Source organism: Hemitrygon akajei, chromosome 9 (assembly GCF_048418815.1).
Source record: "Hemitrygon akajei chromosome 9, sHemAka1.3, whole genome shotgun sequence".
Taxonomy (NCBI): domain Eukaryota; kingdom Metazoa; phylum Chordata; class Chondrichthyes; order Myliobatiformes; family Dasyatidae; genus Hemitrygon; species Hemitrygon akajei.
Window position 1 is genome coordinate 89,268,924 of NC_133132.1, and position 17,616 is coordinate 89,286,539.

General features: G+C 42.0%; 1 protein-coding gene across 9 annotated transcripts in view; it reads right to left on the reverse strand.

Annotated features, from left to right (window-relative positions):
• The window catches only part of adgrb3 (adhesion G protein-coupled receptor B3), a 766,644-nt gene that overhangs the window by 104,422 nt on the left and 644,606 nt on the right, over positions 1-17,616 (reverse strand). For all 9 annotated transcript variants that reach the window (XM_073056508.1, XM_073056504.1, XM_073056509.1 and 6 more), the window contains 2 exons: positions 1,894-2,044; positions 1,596-1,665 (listed from right to left, as the gene is read on the reverse strand). In XM_073056508.1, the coding sequence (XP_072912609.1) occupies positions 1,596-1,665; positions 1,894-2,044 (221 nt within the window). The remainder of the gene's footprint in view (positions 1-1,595; positions 1,666-1,893; positions 2,045-17,616) is intronic.

The following is a 17,616-nucleotide window of genomic DNA, read 5'->3' on the forward strand; positions in this document are numbered from 1 at the left end:
TACCTACGAGAGATGAATGTAATACTTTACCCCCTATTAGGGAACCAGGCAGGTCAGGTGACAGAATTATGTGTAGGTGAATATTTTGGGTCCAGTGACCATAATGTCATTAGTTTCAAGTTAATTATGGATAAGGATAGGTCTGGTCCTCGAGTTGAGGTTCGAATTGGAAAAGGGCCTCTCACCTCACTGTGGGATTCTGCTTGGCTGTCATGATAAGGTCTGGAGATATGTGATCTTAGATAGAATGCAAAGTGTAACAATTAACAAAAGTATCAACCAAAAGTCCTGAAGAAGGGCCTCGGCTCCAAATATCAATGGTTATTCAATTCCACAGATGCTGATCTGCTGAGTTCCTCCAACATTTTGAGTGTTTTGCTTTGGATTTCCAGCATCTGCAGACTTGCTCATATTTAAAAGTATCAACCAACATGGTTACTCAGCAAAAAAGGTATTTGACTGCATTGGATCACCAACCTCAATTAAATGGAACTTGATAGATATTAAAGTGCTTTCAATGAACATAAAATGCAAATCCACATCCTGCTATAAAGTAATAAGGTCGAGTTTTACCAAGTGTCACTCTGACAGTGGAAACTTAGTATATGGCAGAGGTGGTCAAAAAACAGTAAGATTTTAAATTTGGCTGTGTTAGTGGGAGATGTATAGTCATTGTTTAGTGGCACCTAGGATGAGATCTCACATAGACTGCTACTGATTCTTCATCTGTTCATTGACTGATTGGAGCTCAGCCCAAGACAGCTGGAAGCTGGAAGGGCAGTGAGGCTCTCAGCAGGAGATTAAATAAGTATATGGGATTTCCACTACAGTTCTGGTACATACACGCTAGCGAACATCGCTAGTTACAGTATGCTCTGTAAATTGTAATAACTTTTCACAAAAGACGAAATCTAATTACTTAAAATAGCCACTCAAATCAGAACATCAATGCAAGTAAGTGAAAAATATTATAAACAAAGTAATTTTGAAGTTAAAGGCATAGCAAATGCAATAGAATCCTAGTTAAGCTCAGTACTTCAATCACCTTCAAGAACTAAATTTTTTGGCTTTTACCCAAGGTTAAAATGTCTAATACAGAAGACATGCATTTAAAGTGAGGGGAGACCAAAGTTCAAAGGAGATGTGCAGAAGTTTTTAGAAGAGAATTGTGGCTGCCTGGAGTGGTAGTGGAGGCAAATATAATAGAGGTGTTGAAGAGGCGTTTAGAGAGGCCTGTGAATGTGCAGGAAATGGAACGATATGGATGGGGTGTATGCAGAAGAGATTAGTTCAGGTGGGCATTTGATTACCAAGTTATTTATTCTGCACAACATTGTGGGCTGAAGGGCTTGTTCCTGTGCTGTACTGTTCTATATTCGATTGCAATCAATAGTGTAGTGCCCTCTGTGTACCAAATATCGAAGGAATTTAGTAAAAAAATCATTTTTGAAGTATCACCTTGAAGTTTCTTGAGGTGGGCATACACACTGTTTGGACACCAAAAACCTTATCGTTTGGCCTTCTAATTTGATGAAGACAGCAGATGTCGATAATAGCAGCTGTGGAAGAAGCCAAAGAGCTTTGAAGCAACTTACTAATTTGATGTACCATATCCTTTAGCCTTTGTAAATCCCATAGATATTGCCACCACCAATGCAGGCAATCCTGAAGAAATAAATTAAATTTTATAAGAAATCCATATCACTGCACATAAGGAGGAATACAAGTATAATGTATACTGCTGTGAAATCAAAAATGAATCAATTATCTCTCACAGTACTTTTATCTGTGATACCTTTCAGAGAAAGCAATTTTAAAGGAAAATATATTTCATAAAGAATACAAAAATATCATTCATCACAATGAAATATTTATACAGTTATTATTTCTTACCCCAGCCAAGGCATAGAAAACGTTTACGAATGAGCCTTGTTCTAATCTTCCCTGTGACAGCCATGTAAGATTGCCAAGCTTCAGTCAAAACCCAGCAGAACGAAGCCAGGAAGAAGAAATGCAGAAATGCAGTAGTCATTGTGCAAACACCCTGCGCACACAAAACAACAAAATAATTGTTTTAGCTTGAATGGCTTGCATCCATCAGAGACCCCGGTCTAATCAGCCCATCACTATTTACTGTCTGGGTCACACCTGTAAAACAAGTGACATGAAGCAGGACTACTGACTCTGCAGAGCTTTATTCAAATCAAATTTCCACCTCTGGGAGCCGAGAACCAGGGAGTGGAAAATAATACTGTACACTAAGCTGTCAAGTCTCCTGATACAATGTACTTTAAACCTGTGCAATAATCACTTCCGTATCATTTCATCCAAAATAAACAGTGTGATTCTTTTCTTCAGTTCAAAAAGAGGCATGAAACTGCCTATTTACTTAAAGCCATAGAGTCATACAGTAAAAGAGATGGATGCTTTGGCTCATCAGGCTAAAGCTGATCATCAACTATCCTTGATACCGAACCCATTTATCAACACTTGGTCCCTGGTCTCCATGTCCTGTGATTCAAGTACTCCTTCCAGTACATGTTGCAAGGAATTCTGCCACCACCATCCATTCCCTCTGAATGTTCCTGATGCTACAACCCTCTAGATAAAAAAAATCCTCCTCAGATCTCCACTGTATCTCTTACCTCCTTTACCATAAACCTCTTGTGGAAGCACTTCTCTATGGGAAAATAAATCCTTTTTCCAATGATCAATTCCCCTCTCCTATCAGATTCCATCTTCCCACCCACCTGGCTTCACCTATCACTTTCCAGCTAGCCTCCTTCCCTTCCCTCCACCTTTTCATCCTGGCATCTTCCATCTTCCTTCTTAGTTCTGAAGAACAGACTCAGCCTGAAATGTTGACTGTCTATTCAATTACATGGATGCTGCCTGGCCTGCTGAGTTCCTCCAGTATTTTCATGTGTATTGCTTTGGGTTTCCAGCTCTGCAGACTTTCTCATGATTCTGGCTTCCATCCTACCTCTGCTCCAAATAAAATCAGACTCTCCTCATAACAGAAATGCTTCCCCTGAGACTTTCTGGTAAATCTCTCCTGCATCTGCTCCAGTGAAAACTCATCCTTCATATAGTTAGGTAACCAGAACTGCACAAAGCACTCCGTCTGTGGTCAAAAAAATGTTTATAAAATTGTAACAGAACCTCATAGATAGGGTTAATACACTTAGTCTTTTTCCCAGGATTCAGGAACTAAGAACTGGGAGGGCATGGGTTAAGGTGAGAGGTGATTTTTTTTTACACCAACGGAGTTACGTATGTGGAATGAGCTGCCAGATGAAGTGGTTAAGGCAGGTACAATAACAAATTATAAAAGACAGTTAGAAAGGTCTAGAAGGTTAATGGCTTAACATCTATATAGCTTGGATGGGTATCTTGATCGGCTTGGACCAATTAGGCTGAAGGACCTGTTTCCGTGCTGTTTGCCCTTATGACTCCATGTAAAGTGAGATAAAGTGCACTGAGATACTTCCTCATCTACAAAGTCTGCTATTCCAGCATGACCAAAACTCCAAGTCTGTGGAATTTTATGTAGTAGACTCCTCATATTAATATAGATGCATTTTAGCCTTGTGTGTCTTATCACATCCATGTCTGCAAGGCCTACTGGACTGGCTTCACTCTTGTTCAATATTTGAGTCTACCTCCAGCCTGACTGCAATATATTCTATGTCCCATTCCAGTACCAAAATAATTTAGCTCCCCCCCCCAGCCACCGCTCTCCACCCCTGCAAGAATGTTGCACTCAGTCAGATCCAGGTGTAACCCATCCAAATTGCACAGATCCCACCTTTCCCAGAAATGGTCCCAGTCATCTGTAAGGCTACGCTGCAGACAACTGATGTTATTGTCGGAATAATGTATGATAGCAGTTAATTATATTATTGCTAGATGGCAAATAAGGATAAAAAACTTTGTTTCTTCTTTATTCAAAATGAATTAATGTATAAATTTAAAAGATCCTAACTTTTCCTGTGTATCATGGATCAATTTGATGAAACAGGCTAATGGAAGCAGCTGCAGTGCTGAATGTTGTGAAGTCATGAAATATTGTGCATTCTCTAATATTATCACACCATACAACATTTCCATAACTTCAGAAATATCTGTATTCTGAAACCGTTTTGGGTCTTTAAACTCTGCATTCAATTGCTAGCTTTGATGACATTGGTTACTTTCTGCATTATCAATCAAAAATTTAGGCATTTGCAGAAGAAGAAAGAAAAATACACAGGACATTTGAAAATGTAGTCTATTTAATCTGCACAAATGGCCTTTAGAGCAGATGCTATGCAAAGTGATTGTATTTTTCCAGTTCAGGTGCCGAAATAATGAGTTAAGCTGTTTAACAGTACACAAAAAGGCAAGTCATGGATCAGAGCAAATTAGATTGTTGCTTACATTGTACTATTTGTTCCTTAGCTTAATCACTTGATTGCTGTACTTAAGGCTGCTGTTCTTTTATTGCCATCTCTGAACAATAATTCAGAGTTCAATGATGTATAAACCTTACATTCTAATCCCAAAACTGACTGACATAAGCTTAAGTATATGCACCTAGACCTCTGCAATCTGCTTCTTCATGCAGCTTGCCGCATTTTCTCCTCCTTCCAAAAGCCCTCTCAGAGCCTAACTTTAGCTTGTCTTTGGTCATAGCCCCCTAACCAGTGTTCTAATTCCTGTGCAAAAGACAAATATACTCTGTAACATACCTTAGATGCCGTGTTAAGTCAGGAGTATGAAAGGAGACAGTATTTATTATAACACCTTTTTATGTACCCAGAATGTCCCAAAGTGTTTCAAGTGCAATTACTTTTAATGGTAGGTGCTCTGATTATAAGCAGTCACATTCTAGAGATGTGGATGTTATGGACAAGGATGTCACTTATTCTCCATTTCTACCTGCCCCCTAGGGTATTTCAGAGAAGTTAACATTCCAAGAAACAATGAAACAGTTGAGATTTATGGCGGAGCAGTAGATTCAGTCTAGTCTTGAAGCTTCAGGCAAGCCTTTTGAATTTAACTTCAAGAATGGGGCACTTCCTTCAAATTCCATTAATTGATCACAAATACATAAATTAAGATAGGTTTAAGTTCTCCTGACCAATACAGTTCTCCTGTATTCAACTTTGTCAATACAAAGTTATATTCACAAAAAGGAAATCAGGTTATCGGTTAAACTCAATACATCAGGCAGCAACCATGGAGATGAATAAACAGTAGATATTTCAGGCTGAAGGGCTTTGGCCAGAAACTTTGACTCCTCCGGTAGGAGCACAGTGTTTGAGATACTGCATGATGCCATCTACATTCAAGGAACAGTCCATCCCAACACATTTCGAATCATATTTGGGGACTTTAACATGGCTTGTTTGAATAATATCCTGCCCAATTACCATCAGCATATAACCTGTAGCACAAGAGGTCCCAATACGCTTGACAAAACTTGAATCAATGAAAGATGCTTGACAGGGCTTGAATACAATAACCTCGTACTGTAAAATTAAATCAAATGACATAGGTGACAATGGAGTTTTGCTTCCAGATGAACTCCATTCCTTCTATGCTCACTTAGATCATCAAAACATGGAGGGACCATCACAAGCTCCCACATTGCCTGATGATCCTGTAATTTCAGTCTTTGATGCCAATGTGTAAGCAGCCTTTAGGAGGGTGAAGAAACCAAAACATCCAGGCTGGATGGGTTACCGAACCAAGTGGTAAAGACCTGTGCTGATCAACGAGCAGGAGCTGAGATCCTTAACCTCTCATTTCAGCAGTCTGAGGTACCCATCTGCTTCAAGCAGGCTTCAATTATACCAATGCCTAATAAGAACATGGTAACCTGCCCCAATGACCATCATCCAATAGCACTTACATCTACTGTGATGAAGTGTTTTGAAAAGTTGGTAAAAACATATCAACTCCTGCCAGATAAGCAACTTGAATCTGCTCCAATTTGCCTTACTGGAGTAACAGGTCCACAGCAGAAGCCATCCCATTGGCTCTTCACTCAACCCTGGAACATCTGGTCAGTATACATCAGAATGCTCATTATTGATTTCAACTTGGCATTCAATACCGTCATCTCCTCAAGACTAATCAATAAGCTTCAAGACCTTGGACTCAATACCTCCTTGTGTAATAGGATCCTCGACTTACTCACTTGCAGACTCCAGTTAGTTCGGATTGGCAACAACATCTCTTCCACAATCTCCATCAGCGCAGGTACTTAGCCCTCATCTCTACTTGCTTTACACATATGACTGTGTAGATAAGTACAGCTCCGATGCTATATCCAGGCTTGCTGATGACACCATTGCTGTAGGCTAAATCCGAGGTGGTGACAATCAGCATACAGGAGTGAGGATGAAAATCTGGCTGAGTGGTGCTATAACAACAACCTCTTACTCAAGACAAAGGAGCTGATTATTGAGTAGAGGAGGAGAAGATCAGAGGTCCATGAGCCAGTCCTCATCAGAGGATCAGAGGTAGAGAGGATCAACAACTTTAAATTCCTCTGTGTTATTATTTTGGACGATCTGCCTCAAGCCCAGCATGCAAGTGCAATTACGAAGGAAGCGTGTCAGCACCTCTACATGGTTAGGAGTTTGTGAAGATTTGACATGACATCTACAACCTTGACAAACTTTTATTGATGTTTAGTGGACAGTATTTTTACTGGCTGCATCATAGCCTGGTATGCAAACACCAATGCGCTTGAATGGAAAATTCTACAAAAAGTAGTGGCTACACCCCAGTCTATCACCGGTATAGCTGTCCCCTGCCATTTAGCACACCTACATGGTGTTATCACAGAAAAGCAGCATCCATCATCAGAGGCCCCCACTACCCAGGACATGCTCTCTTCTTGCTGCTGCCATCACAAAGAAGATACAGGAACCTCGGGACTTACAACCCCAGATTCAGGAACATTTATTTCCCCTCAGTCATCAGGCTTTTGGATCAAAGGGGATACCTTCACTCACCCCATTACGGAAAGGTTCCCACAACCTACAGACTCACTTTCAATGACTCGTCATCTCATGTTTGCAATACTTACTGTTCATTTATTTCTTTTTGTACTTGCACAGTTTTCTTTTGCAGACTGGTTGAACGCCCTAATTGTTGTAGCCTTTCATTGACACTATTGTGGTTATTATTTTATTATGGATTCACTGAGTATGCCTGCAAGAAAAGGAATCTCTGGGTCGTATATAGTGACTTAGAGGTACTTTGATCATAGAAATTTACTTTGAGCTCCCTTCGGAGCAAGGCTTGACTCATGACTCTCAGATTCACAGTCACCACTGGAGGAAAACTAGGGGCAAGTATTTGGAAAAAATGTCAGAATTATTTCCAAAATATAGATAACAAAGTAATCAAAACATGTTATGCCAGTAATAAAACCTATAAAGGACATCATTTGGAGAAAAATGTTGAAAACTGGTGCTTCATCAATGAACACAGAAATCATTGATTCCAGTTTTGAGGTGATTAAAATTGGGCACAGTTTATACATGTATTTTGAAATCAGTACACAAGAACCAAAAGAAGAAGCTAATGAACTTCCAAAGGGAGACAAGGAAGACCCTCTACATGATGAAGTGCCATACTGGGACATCTGCAAAAGGTAGAAAACTAAAGAATTACTCATGTGATCTCTCAACAAGATCATGCAATGGAAATAGCTCAATCAGAAAGAAATATATATTTCTACATAGCTTGTGCTCGACATTTGCAAGCTGAAAACTACAGGCTAGGGGCCAATAATTGGTAAACAGCAAACAAATGAATGAATGAATGAATGAATGAACGGATGATCAACTTTAATGTTGTTGCTTGAGGGAAAGGCTCCATGCTTCCAACAAGATAGCTGTTTTATTCGGATGCAGAATTGTCAAATCACAGTAAGGCAAAGATAGCCTAGGGCAGTTATAGTCAAGCGAGACTGCTGGAGATACCTCCACCTACTACAGACAAGATAGGCAGGGTTGATTGTGCCAATGTGTACTCAAGCCAGATGAGTGAGGCCTCTATCGTCAGATTTTCTAGAAAGGGCATCCTAAAACGTACTGTTGCTTTGCACAATAGGGGTTACCAGAGACAGATGAGATAACAGAAAAATATGAAACATACCCAGAAAGTAAAGCTCTATTGACTTTACTAACTTCAAAATAACATCACCTGTCTGCTCGAAGATTTGATTGACGTTAACACCTTTATTGCGACTAGTGATTGATCTTGCAAGCATAAGGAATGTTAACATATACGATTTACAATAATCAATATCTGTAACTGCTAAGCCAGTTCTGTATAAAAATCGCAGTTTTCTGTTCAGACCAGAACAGTGTGGGTGACAGGGGCCTATGCTATCTACCTTGTACACAAGTAAAGTAAAAGAATGCTACGTTCTGGGCCCAGTTATTTTATTAATTTTATTATTGGTGACAACAGTTACTTGGAGGTTCCACCAAGATGGATAGCACTTGGCTTCATTTTATGGGAGAAAGAAATTTAGCTCCAGTAGCCAATCAGTCCTAAATCATAGGCTGTTCAGATTTGAGCAAGGGACTGTATCTGCTGCCTGAACACAAGTTTCTTCCTGTGTGGAGTAGTCAAGGTACGCCTCCTTTGTCACTGACATAAGAAAGCTTCAGCATTAAAAAGGAAGATAAGGTTGCCATATGGGTTGGAGCCCACACGAGGTGTTGCCGTGGTCCGGATTGGAGCCCACACGAGGTGTTGCCGTGGTCCGGATTGGAGCCCACAAGAGGTGTTGCCGTGGTCCGGATTGGAGCCCACACGAGGTGTTGCCGTGGTCCGGATTGGAGCCCACACGGGGCGTTGCCGTGGTCCGGATTGGAGCCCACACGAGGCGTTGCCGTGGTCCGGATTGGAGCCCACACGAGGTGTTGCCGTGGTCCGGATTGGAGCCCACACGAGGTGTTGCCGTGGTCCGGATTGGAGCCCACACGAGGTGTTGCCGTGGTCCGGATTGGAGCCCACATGAGGTGTTGCCGTGGTCCGGATTGGAGCCCACACGGGGCGTTGCCGTGGTCCGGATTGGAGCCCACACGAGGTGTTGCCGTGGTCCGGATTGGAGCCCACATGAGGTGTTGCCGTGGTCCGGATTGGAGCCCACATGAGGCGTTGCCGTGGTCCGGATTGGAGCCCACACGAGGTGTTGCCGTGGTCCGGATTGGAGCCCACATGAGGTGTTGCCGTGGTCCGGATTGGAGCCCACACGAGGCGTTGCCGTGGTCCGGATTGGAGCCTACACGAGGTGTTGCTGTGGTCCGGATTGGAGCCCACACGAGGTGTTGCCGTGGTCCGGATTGGAGCCCACACGAGGTGTTGCCGTGGTCCGGATTGGAGCCCACAAGAAGTGTTGCCGTGGTCCAGATTGGAGCCCACACGAGGTGTTGCCGTGGTCCGGATTGGAGCCCACACGAGGTGTTACCGTGGTCCGGATTGGAGCCCACACGAGGTGTTGCCGTGGTCCGGATTGGAGCCCACACGAGGTGTTGCCGTGGTCCGGATTGGAGCCCACATGAGGTGTTGCCGTGGTCCGGATTGGAGCCCACATGAGGTGTTGCCGTGGTCCGGATTGGAGCCCACACGAGGTGTTGCCGTGGTCCGGATTGGAGCCCACACGAGGCGTTGCTGTGGACCAGGTTGAAACTCACACAAAGCAGTGAGTGAGTTGTTAAAAAAAAAAGAGGAATTCAGAGGAATGGGGATGTTGGTGGGAGTTTGAATTTTCTGATGCAAAGACTCAAGTTACTTGTTTTTCTAAAAGGATCATTACACCCACAATTGATCTCAAGTTATATAATAAATTGCTTAAACAAGAGTCAGTATTTAATTTTCTAATAGGTGGATGTACACAAGGTTAACATCATAACTGCATGTGAATAAACTTCTAGAGAAGTATGAAAAAGCACTTTATGTGTTTATGTGTTTAGTTGGAAGTGATTGGGGTGTGAGTGTAGGTCTATGGTGCAGAAGGGAAAGAGGGAGAAGAGGGGAGTGGTAGTGATACGGGACTCAATAGTCTGGGGAACAGACAGGAGACTCTGTGAATGTGAACGGGACACCCGGATGGTATGTTCCCTCCTAGGTGCCAGGGATTCTTGAATTGTGTCCACAACATTTTGGTACATAATGGTGCTATTGACACAGGAAGGAAAAACAAAGAGGTCCTGAAAAGAGAATTTAGAGAGCCAGGTAGAAAGCTGAGAAGCAGAACCTCCTGGCTGTAATTTCCAGATTGCTGCCTGTGCCAGGTGCCAGTGAGGGTAGAAACAGGACGAGTTGGCAAATTAATGCGTGGCTGAGAGGTTGGTGCAGGGGCCAGGGCTTCAGGTTCTTGGATCATTGGGATCTCTTCTGGGGGAGGTATGACCTGTTCAAAAGTGATGGGTTGCACCTGAACCGAGGGGAACCAATATTCTCATGGGCAGGTTTATTAGAGCTGTTGGGGAGGGTGTAAACTAATTTGGCGGGAGGGTGGGAACCAGAGTGAAGGGACTCAGGATAGGATGGATGGTAAAAAAGCAAAGATTGATGACAGTACATAATTGCAACCAGCAGGGTGAGTAGATGCCAGGGTGGTAGGTCCCAGGTGAAATTTTCACCTGGCACCTACCAGCCTTCTCCTTCCCACCCTCCCCCCACCTTCTTTATAGGGCCCCTGGCCCCTCCCTCTTCTGTCCTGACGAAGGGTCTCAGCCCAAAATGTCGACTGTTCGTTTCCACGGATACTGCCCGACCTGCTGAGTTGCTCCAGCGTGTTATTTGTGTTGTTTTGACCCCAGCATCTGCAGTGTACTTTGTGTTTAAATTGGAATGAGATGCTGGCAAGAATGGCAGCAGAGTAGCAATGGTGTGAGTTTCTAGGAAAAATGAGGCAGGTGCAGGATAGATGTATTCCAAAAACAATTTTAAAAAAACTCAAATGGCAAAGTAGTACAACCGTGGCTGACAAGGGAAATCAAATCTAATGTAAAAGCAACAAAGAGGGTCTACAACAAAGCAAAAATTAGTGGGAAGAGAGAGGACTGGGAAACTTTTAAAAGTGTACAGAGAGCAATTAAAAGAATCATTAGGAAGGAAATGATGAAATATGAAAGCAAGCTATCAAACAATATGAAAGTGGATAGTAAAACCTTTTTCAAGTATGTAAAAAATAAGAGAGATGAGAGTGGATATAGGACTGCTAGAAAATGCGGCTGGAGAAACAATAACAGGTGCCAAGGAGATGGCAGATGGACGGAATAGGTATTTTACATCAGTCTTCAATGAGGAAGACACTAGCAGTGTGCGAGATGCTGAAAGGTGTGAGGAAAGAGAGGTGAGTGCAGTTACAGTGTGCAGGCCTTATTCTGCTAGGTCTTATGGAGTCGGAGATCACAAATGTATATTGCTTTAATCAGATCTGACTTTGATTTTGGATGTCTTGTTTATGGATCAGCCTCGTCAGCAGTCTTAAAGCCCCTAGATAAAGTTCAAGCTTAAGCACTGAGATTATGTTGTGGTCATCTATCTTCTACCGAAATGCAGAAGTGTCCCACAATAAGCACTTTTCCTTGCCTTGGTTATGAATATGCAAGGCGTACATAACTGGTCAGGTTGCTGGGTGTGCTCTAAGGGCTGATATAGTATTTGGAAGGTGGATTGCCAACGCGGCTCATAATCCTGAATTGCTGTCAGCTTGATTCTGTGTTTTACTTAGCCCGACTTCAATGGTTGGAAAGATATTTGAGTCTATTATTAAAGATGAGGTTTTGGGGTACTTAAAGGTTGATGATAAAAGAAATCTTGCTTGACAATTCTGTTGCAATTCTTTGATGAAATAATAGGCAGGAGAGACATAGGAGTCAGTGGATGTTGATTATTTGGATTTTCTGAAGTCCTTTGACAAGGTGCCGCACATGTGGCTGCTTAACAAGATAAGAGTTCATGGTATAACTGGAAAGATACTAGTATGGACCCACAGGTGGACTACAGCCCTCCATACCCTTCCATCCACATACTTATCCAAACTTTTCTTCAATGATGCAATTGAGCCTACAAAATGGCGGACAGACCTCGGGAGTGTCACTAGTGCAGAATGCCCAGCATCTGACTTGCTCTTTTAATTGTGGCATTTATATGGCTGATCCAGTCAGGATAGTAATAGTGGAGACTGGACTGCATTAATACTATTCCACTTTAGATTGTTAAGGCTTTCCCTTGGAGATGGTCATTGTCAGACACTTTACTGAAGTAAATGCTGTATGCCAACTGTGCCAAAATGCCTAGGCCAAAATGTGTTCTAGGACTTGCTGCATTCAAGTGTAGGTTGTTTCATTTGTGATGTTGTGGATAGAATTGAATATCGTCAGAATCAGAATCAGGTTTATGACAACTGACATGTGAAATTTGTTGTTTTGTGGCAGCAGTATAGTGCAAACCATGAAAAATTACTATAAATTACAATGAAAAATAAATAGTGTAAACGAGGGAATTGAGGTATGTTCATAAGTTCATGGACTGTTTGGAAATAGGATGGTGGGGGCAAAGAAGCTGTCCAAAATGTTGAGTGTGTGTCTTTAGGCTCCCGTATCTCCTCCCTGATAGTAGGAATGAAAAGAGGGCATGCCTGGATAGTGAAGGTTCTTAATGATTGATTAATTGTGCAATCATTGATAAACATCCCCACTTCTGACCTCATGATGGAATGAAGGTCACTGTTGGAGCAGATAGTTGAGCAGAAACCCTGGCCTGATAATCACAAACTGGTCCTCATTGCTTTACTCTCTTTTCAGTAATTATTAATGTATTACACTGTTCTGCTGCTACAAAACAGCACATTTCACGACATATGTCAATGACAATAAATCTGATTCTGATTCTGAACTCCTGCAGTGTTCTGCCAAGACTAAATTGACGGAATCCCCAACTATGACAACCACCTTTCTTTCTGTGAGAGTCACTAGTGTGGTTTCTCTTTGATGCCCACTAATTTCAACTTTGCTGGTGTTCCTTGAAACCACACTGGGGTACAACTGCACCTTGAAGTATAGGGTCCTGACGAAGGGTCTCGGTCCGAAACGTCAACTGTGCTTCTTCCTATAGATGCTGCCTGGTCTGCTGCGTTCCACCAGCATTTTGTGTGTGTTGCTTGATGTAAAGAAATTCAGACTTGTGTCACCTCTGGGAAAACTGTTCTTTGCGCCAGGTTTTAAGATGTGGAAGGATCTTAAGCACACTGACAAACAAGAGAAAATCTGCAGATGTTGGAAATCCAAGCAACACATACAAAATGCTGGAGGAACTCAGCAGACCAGGCAGCATCTATTGAAAACAGTCAATGTTCTGATGAAGAGCCTCGATCTGAAATGTCTACTGTTTTAAAAAAGGATCAAGTGCTTTCCCAGCATATACAACAAATAAACTCTTCTCAGGCTTCCAGCCAGGTACAGGTATTGATTATAAGCAGCATTTTGATGACAAACTCTGCCATCTTCTTCAGGGAAAAACACAACATCGAAAAACACAAGATGGACACCCATGAGTTGTTTTATTGGTAACTGCTGTCTGATAACGCTGTCAATGACAGCTTTTAATCCTCTGCTAATGACGGATAGTGCTCTAGAAAGGCCCTTAATGAGCCAAATTAGATAGTCTTGCATTTGTGACAATAAGCAATTTTCTACATTATTGGACAGCTGCTGGTTTTGTAGCAGCACTGGTCATGGTCAGAGGCACAGCTTGCTTTGGAACATAGATCTTCAGTACTACAACCGAGAGGTTGCCTGGTCCCACAGCCTTTGCTGTATTCAATACTCTCAGCTATTCTCCACATCACACAGAATTGGCTGAAGTCTGGTTTCAATTGACATCTCAAAAGGAAGCCAAAGTGAGTCATCTATTTGGCTCTTCTGGCTGAACACATCTATAAATACTTCAGTCTTCTTAAGAATTATATGGTCATAGAAAGATGTGGCATAGGAACAGGCCATACAGCCCACTGACCATCAGCCACCCATTCACACTAATCCTCATCGTCTGTGCCTGAATATCAATGTTAACAATAATCCACTCCATTTGCTTTCCAGAGTCCTTACAAGCATTTCCCTTTCAAGTAGTTTTCTGAATTTCTTTTGAAGGGCTTTGTTTCCATCACTGCTGCAGGCAGCACAAGCCACATTATAAAAGAACAACATTACCAAAATTAAAACCATGCCCCTGTGATTCTTTCCCCAAATGCCCTCTTTTTCCAATCACTTGCCACAGTGGAAGCCATTTCCCTATATGTCATTCCGTATTTTGAACATCTCTCTCCTTAACTTCCTCCGTTCAAAGAAAAAAAACAATTTTCACCCAATGAAGCTTAATCATTCGAATGATCCAAGTGCGTGTGCTCACACACACACAATGGGTTGCAGGATAGATGCCTGAACGTGCTTCTGACACATACATGATCTAAGCACTGCTTGGTTGCTGGCAGGAAAAGATGTCATCTCGCTGTGGGAAATAGAGATCTATAACAGGAGGCATGGATAACATCAAGCCTTTGGATAGCCTTGAAGAGGTCACACCGAAGATCATTATTACAGCATGTATAAAAATGTGGGAATCAGCAAGTGTTCACTCTCAGACCAAGTGCTATCCATTACATAGTCAGTGTGGTACAGCTTACAGGAGGTCCTTTGGCCCATCACAGTTATGCTCACCATCACGTCTAATCGCACTTGCCTGCATGAATTCCAGATCCCTTTTTCCCCTGCTCATTCAGGTACCTGTCAAGATGCTTCTCAAATGTTCCTGTTTCTGCCTCCGTCATCTCCTCTGGTAGCTCATTCCAGATAACAACTAATTTAACCCCTTGGATCCTCCTTAACCTTCCTCATTCTCATTTTAAACTGATAACCTCTAGTTTTAAACTTCCCTACACATGTAAAAGAGTGTGATTATCTACCTTATAAATGACTCTCATGATTTTATAAAAGTTTATAAGGTCACTATGGGTGGTGGGATGCAGATAAGTCTCTACCAAAGGAGGTGTAAGGGGCTCCTTCCATCTGCTATCCTGCAGGTCACCCTTGGCCATTGGTGTAACACCTGCTTAGCCTCTGATCATGGCCACATGAAGCCATGGGAGCAGGTGGTGGATGGTCATATGAGCAGCTGGTGCATATCTCAAGTCCTGGTTATGCAAGCACTGACACCAGGCTGATTATCTCTGCAGAGTATTGATAATGGCTGGGGTTACCTGTCTTGTCGAGATAGTGTCTAGAAGAAGGCAATGGCAAATCACTTCTGTAGGAAAATTTGCCAAGAACAATCATGGTCATGACTGTGACTGCCTTGGATGTCATACAACATGGCACACGATGATGATGATCAGGTCACCACTTATCATTTCCTTCACTCCAGGAAAAAGAGAGTCAGCCTATCCTGCCTCTCCTTGTAACTCAAGGCAACACTCTTGTGATGACACAAGAGTCTATAGATGCTGGAATCTGGAATAATAAGCAATGTCTTGGAGGAACTCAATGGTTCACAGAGCATCAATGGGAGGAAAGAAACTGTTGATGTTTTGCGTTAAAACCCTGCATCAGGACTGAGAATGGAGACGCGAGATGGCCAGCATAAAGAGAAGGGAAGTGTGAAGATAGAAAACAGCTACAGGAGGGAGACAGTCCAACCAGATAAATCCTTTCTCACCATACCTCTTCTCTTCCTCTTTATACTGGCCATTTCGCCTCCCCACACTCGTCCTGATGCAGGGTTTTGACCCAAAATATCAAAAACTTTTTCTTTTATCCCACAGATACTGCACAACCCACTGAGCTCCTCCAGTATATTATACCTTACTCAAAAGTTTTGTGAATCTTTTCTGAACTCTCTTTAACTTCTGTCCAGGAGTATAGTCACCAGAATTGTACATAATGTTCCCAGTGGTTCTAACTAACGCTTTATACAGCTCTAACATGACATCTCCAGCCTTGATCCAATGTTGAAGGCAAGCTTGCCATACACTATCTTCACCAACATGTCTATCCAGGTTCTAATTTTCACAAAACTAGGAACTTATACCCCTAAGTCTCTCTGTTCAACAACAAACCCAGAGTCTGCTGTTCATTGTTTATTTCCTACCTTGTCTCAACATCCCAAAATCCATTGCTCACCGCTTGTCCAAGTAAAATTCCATCTGCCATTCCCTTGCTCAACATGCACAGGTGATCTCCTGTTGTAACCTTTTCCTACCTTTTTCCACTATCCACTATACGACCGATTTTGATGTTATGTGTAAGTTTACTAATCCCGGATATTCTACTGGATACCTCGGAAGAAATTTACACTTGGGTTCACATAATCAGGATGCAAGAGAGATTCTGACTGGGAATGGCCCATCCCTCAACACAAAATCCGCAGAACCCCAGCTGCTAAGAATCTATGGATCATATCTGGGAAGTGCTGAGATATGCTCATACTGAGCAAATTGGGCATTGCTCAGGTTTCATTTATACCGTGGCATGACAGCACAAGTGCTTTAGGAAACAAATACCTCCATATTACCCTAAATATCCTAACCAAGATGTCTTGGAACCCAAGAGCACAAAAGACGAATGGAGGTCCTACTCTTGTCCACAGAAGGCAACAGAGGATAAATCTGATACAAGGGACTTTTCCCATCAGGTCAAATTATTTGTGAACAAGATTAACTTTAATTGCTAATAAGAATAGCACTGCAATGGCAGCTATTGAAAGTGATTAACAGCTTCTTGTAATAAAAAACAAAACCTGTTAGAAATAATCATCAGAGTGGTGTGAGAAACAGAGTCAATGTTTCATGTGAATATTCATTCTTTCTTCAAAGATGCAGCCTTACTTGCTAAGTATTTCAAGCAATTTTCATTTTCAATGCAAATATCCACATCTGGCATTTCTTTTAAATCAAGTTAGAAACTTACCCAGATCTACAAAAAATATTAGCAGCTTGGTTGCTTTCAATAACATCTTACTCTCACCGACATCTCCAGCCATATACACAACTACCTGATAAAATGCATGTTTTGCCCAGTTCTTCAAGACTGAGAAACTCACAATTATTGCATAAAATTTACAATAGGCTTTTAATGAAAATCAGCTCCTCATTAGGAGAACCAGCAGCATTTCGTCTAAGAGTAAAAAACTCATCTTATCAAAGTAAAATGTCAATGTGCAACAGGCCAATTAGCTTCTCACAGAAGTAGAGTGGCAGAGATTTCACTCTTGTGTCAGAAGTAAAGATGCATCATTTCAATGAATGTGTTAACCCACCTCTGAAAGAAAAAAAAATCAGTGTTTGTATTCATAGGGAATCTCATGTTATTTCAAGATGAAGACATTCTTAAAATCTTCCTTGCTCAATTACAGTGTCAGCTGTGTCTCAGTCAGCTTCCTTTTCACCTATGAATCAGAAAGCTACAAATGCAAGTTCTCAGTAACTGAGTACTTTCAAGTACCCAGAAACATTGGGATTCTGAGGATAGCATGGATGAGATTTTTAGTGAGGTGGTCATGCCTCAAGTGTAGGCTACAGTGACCACCAGAAATAAGGGA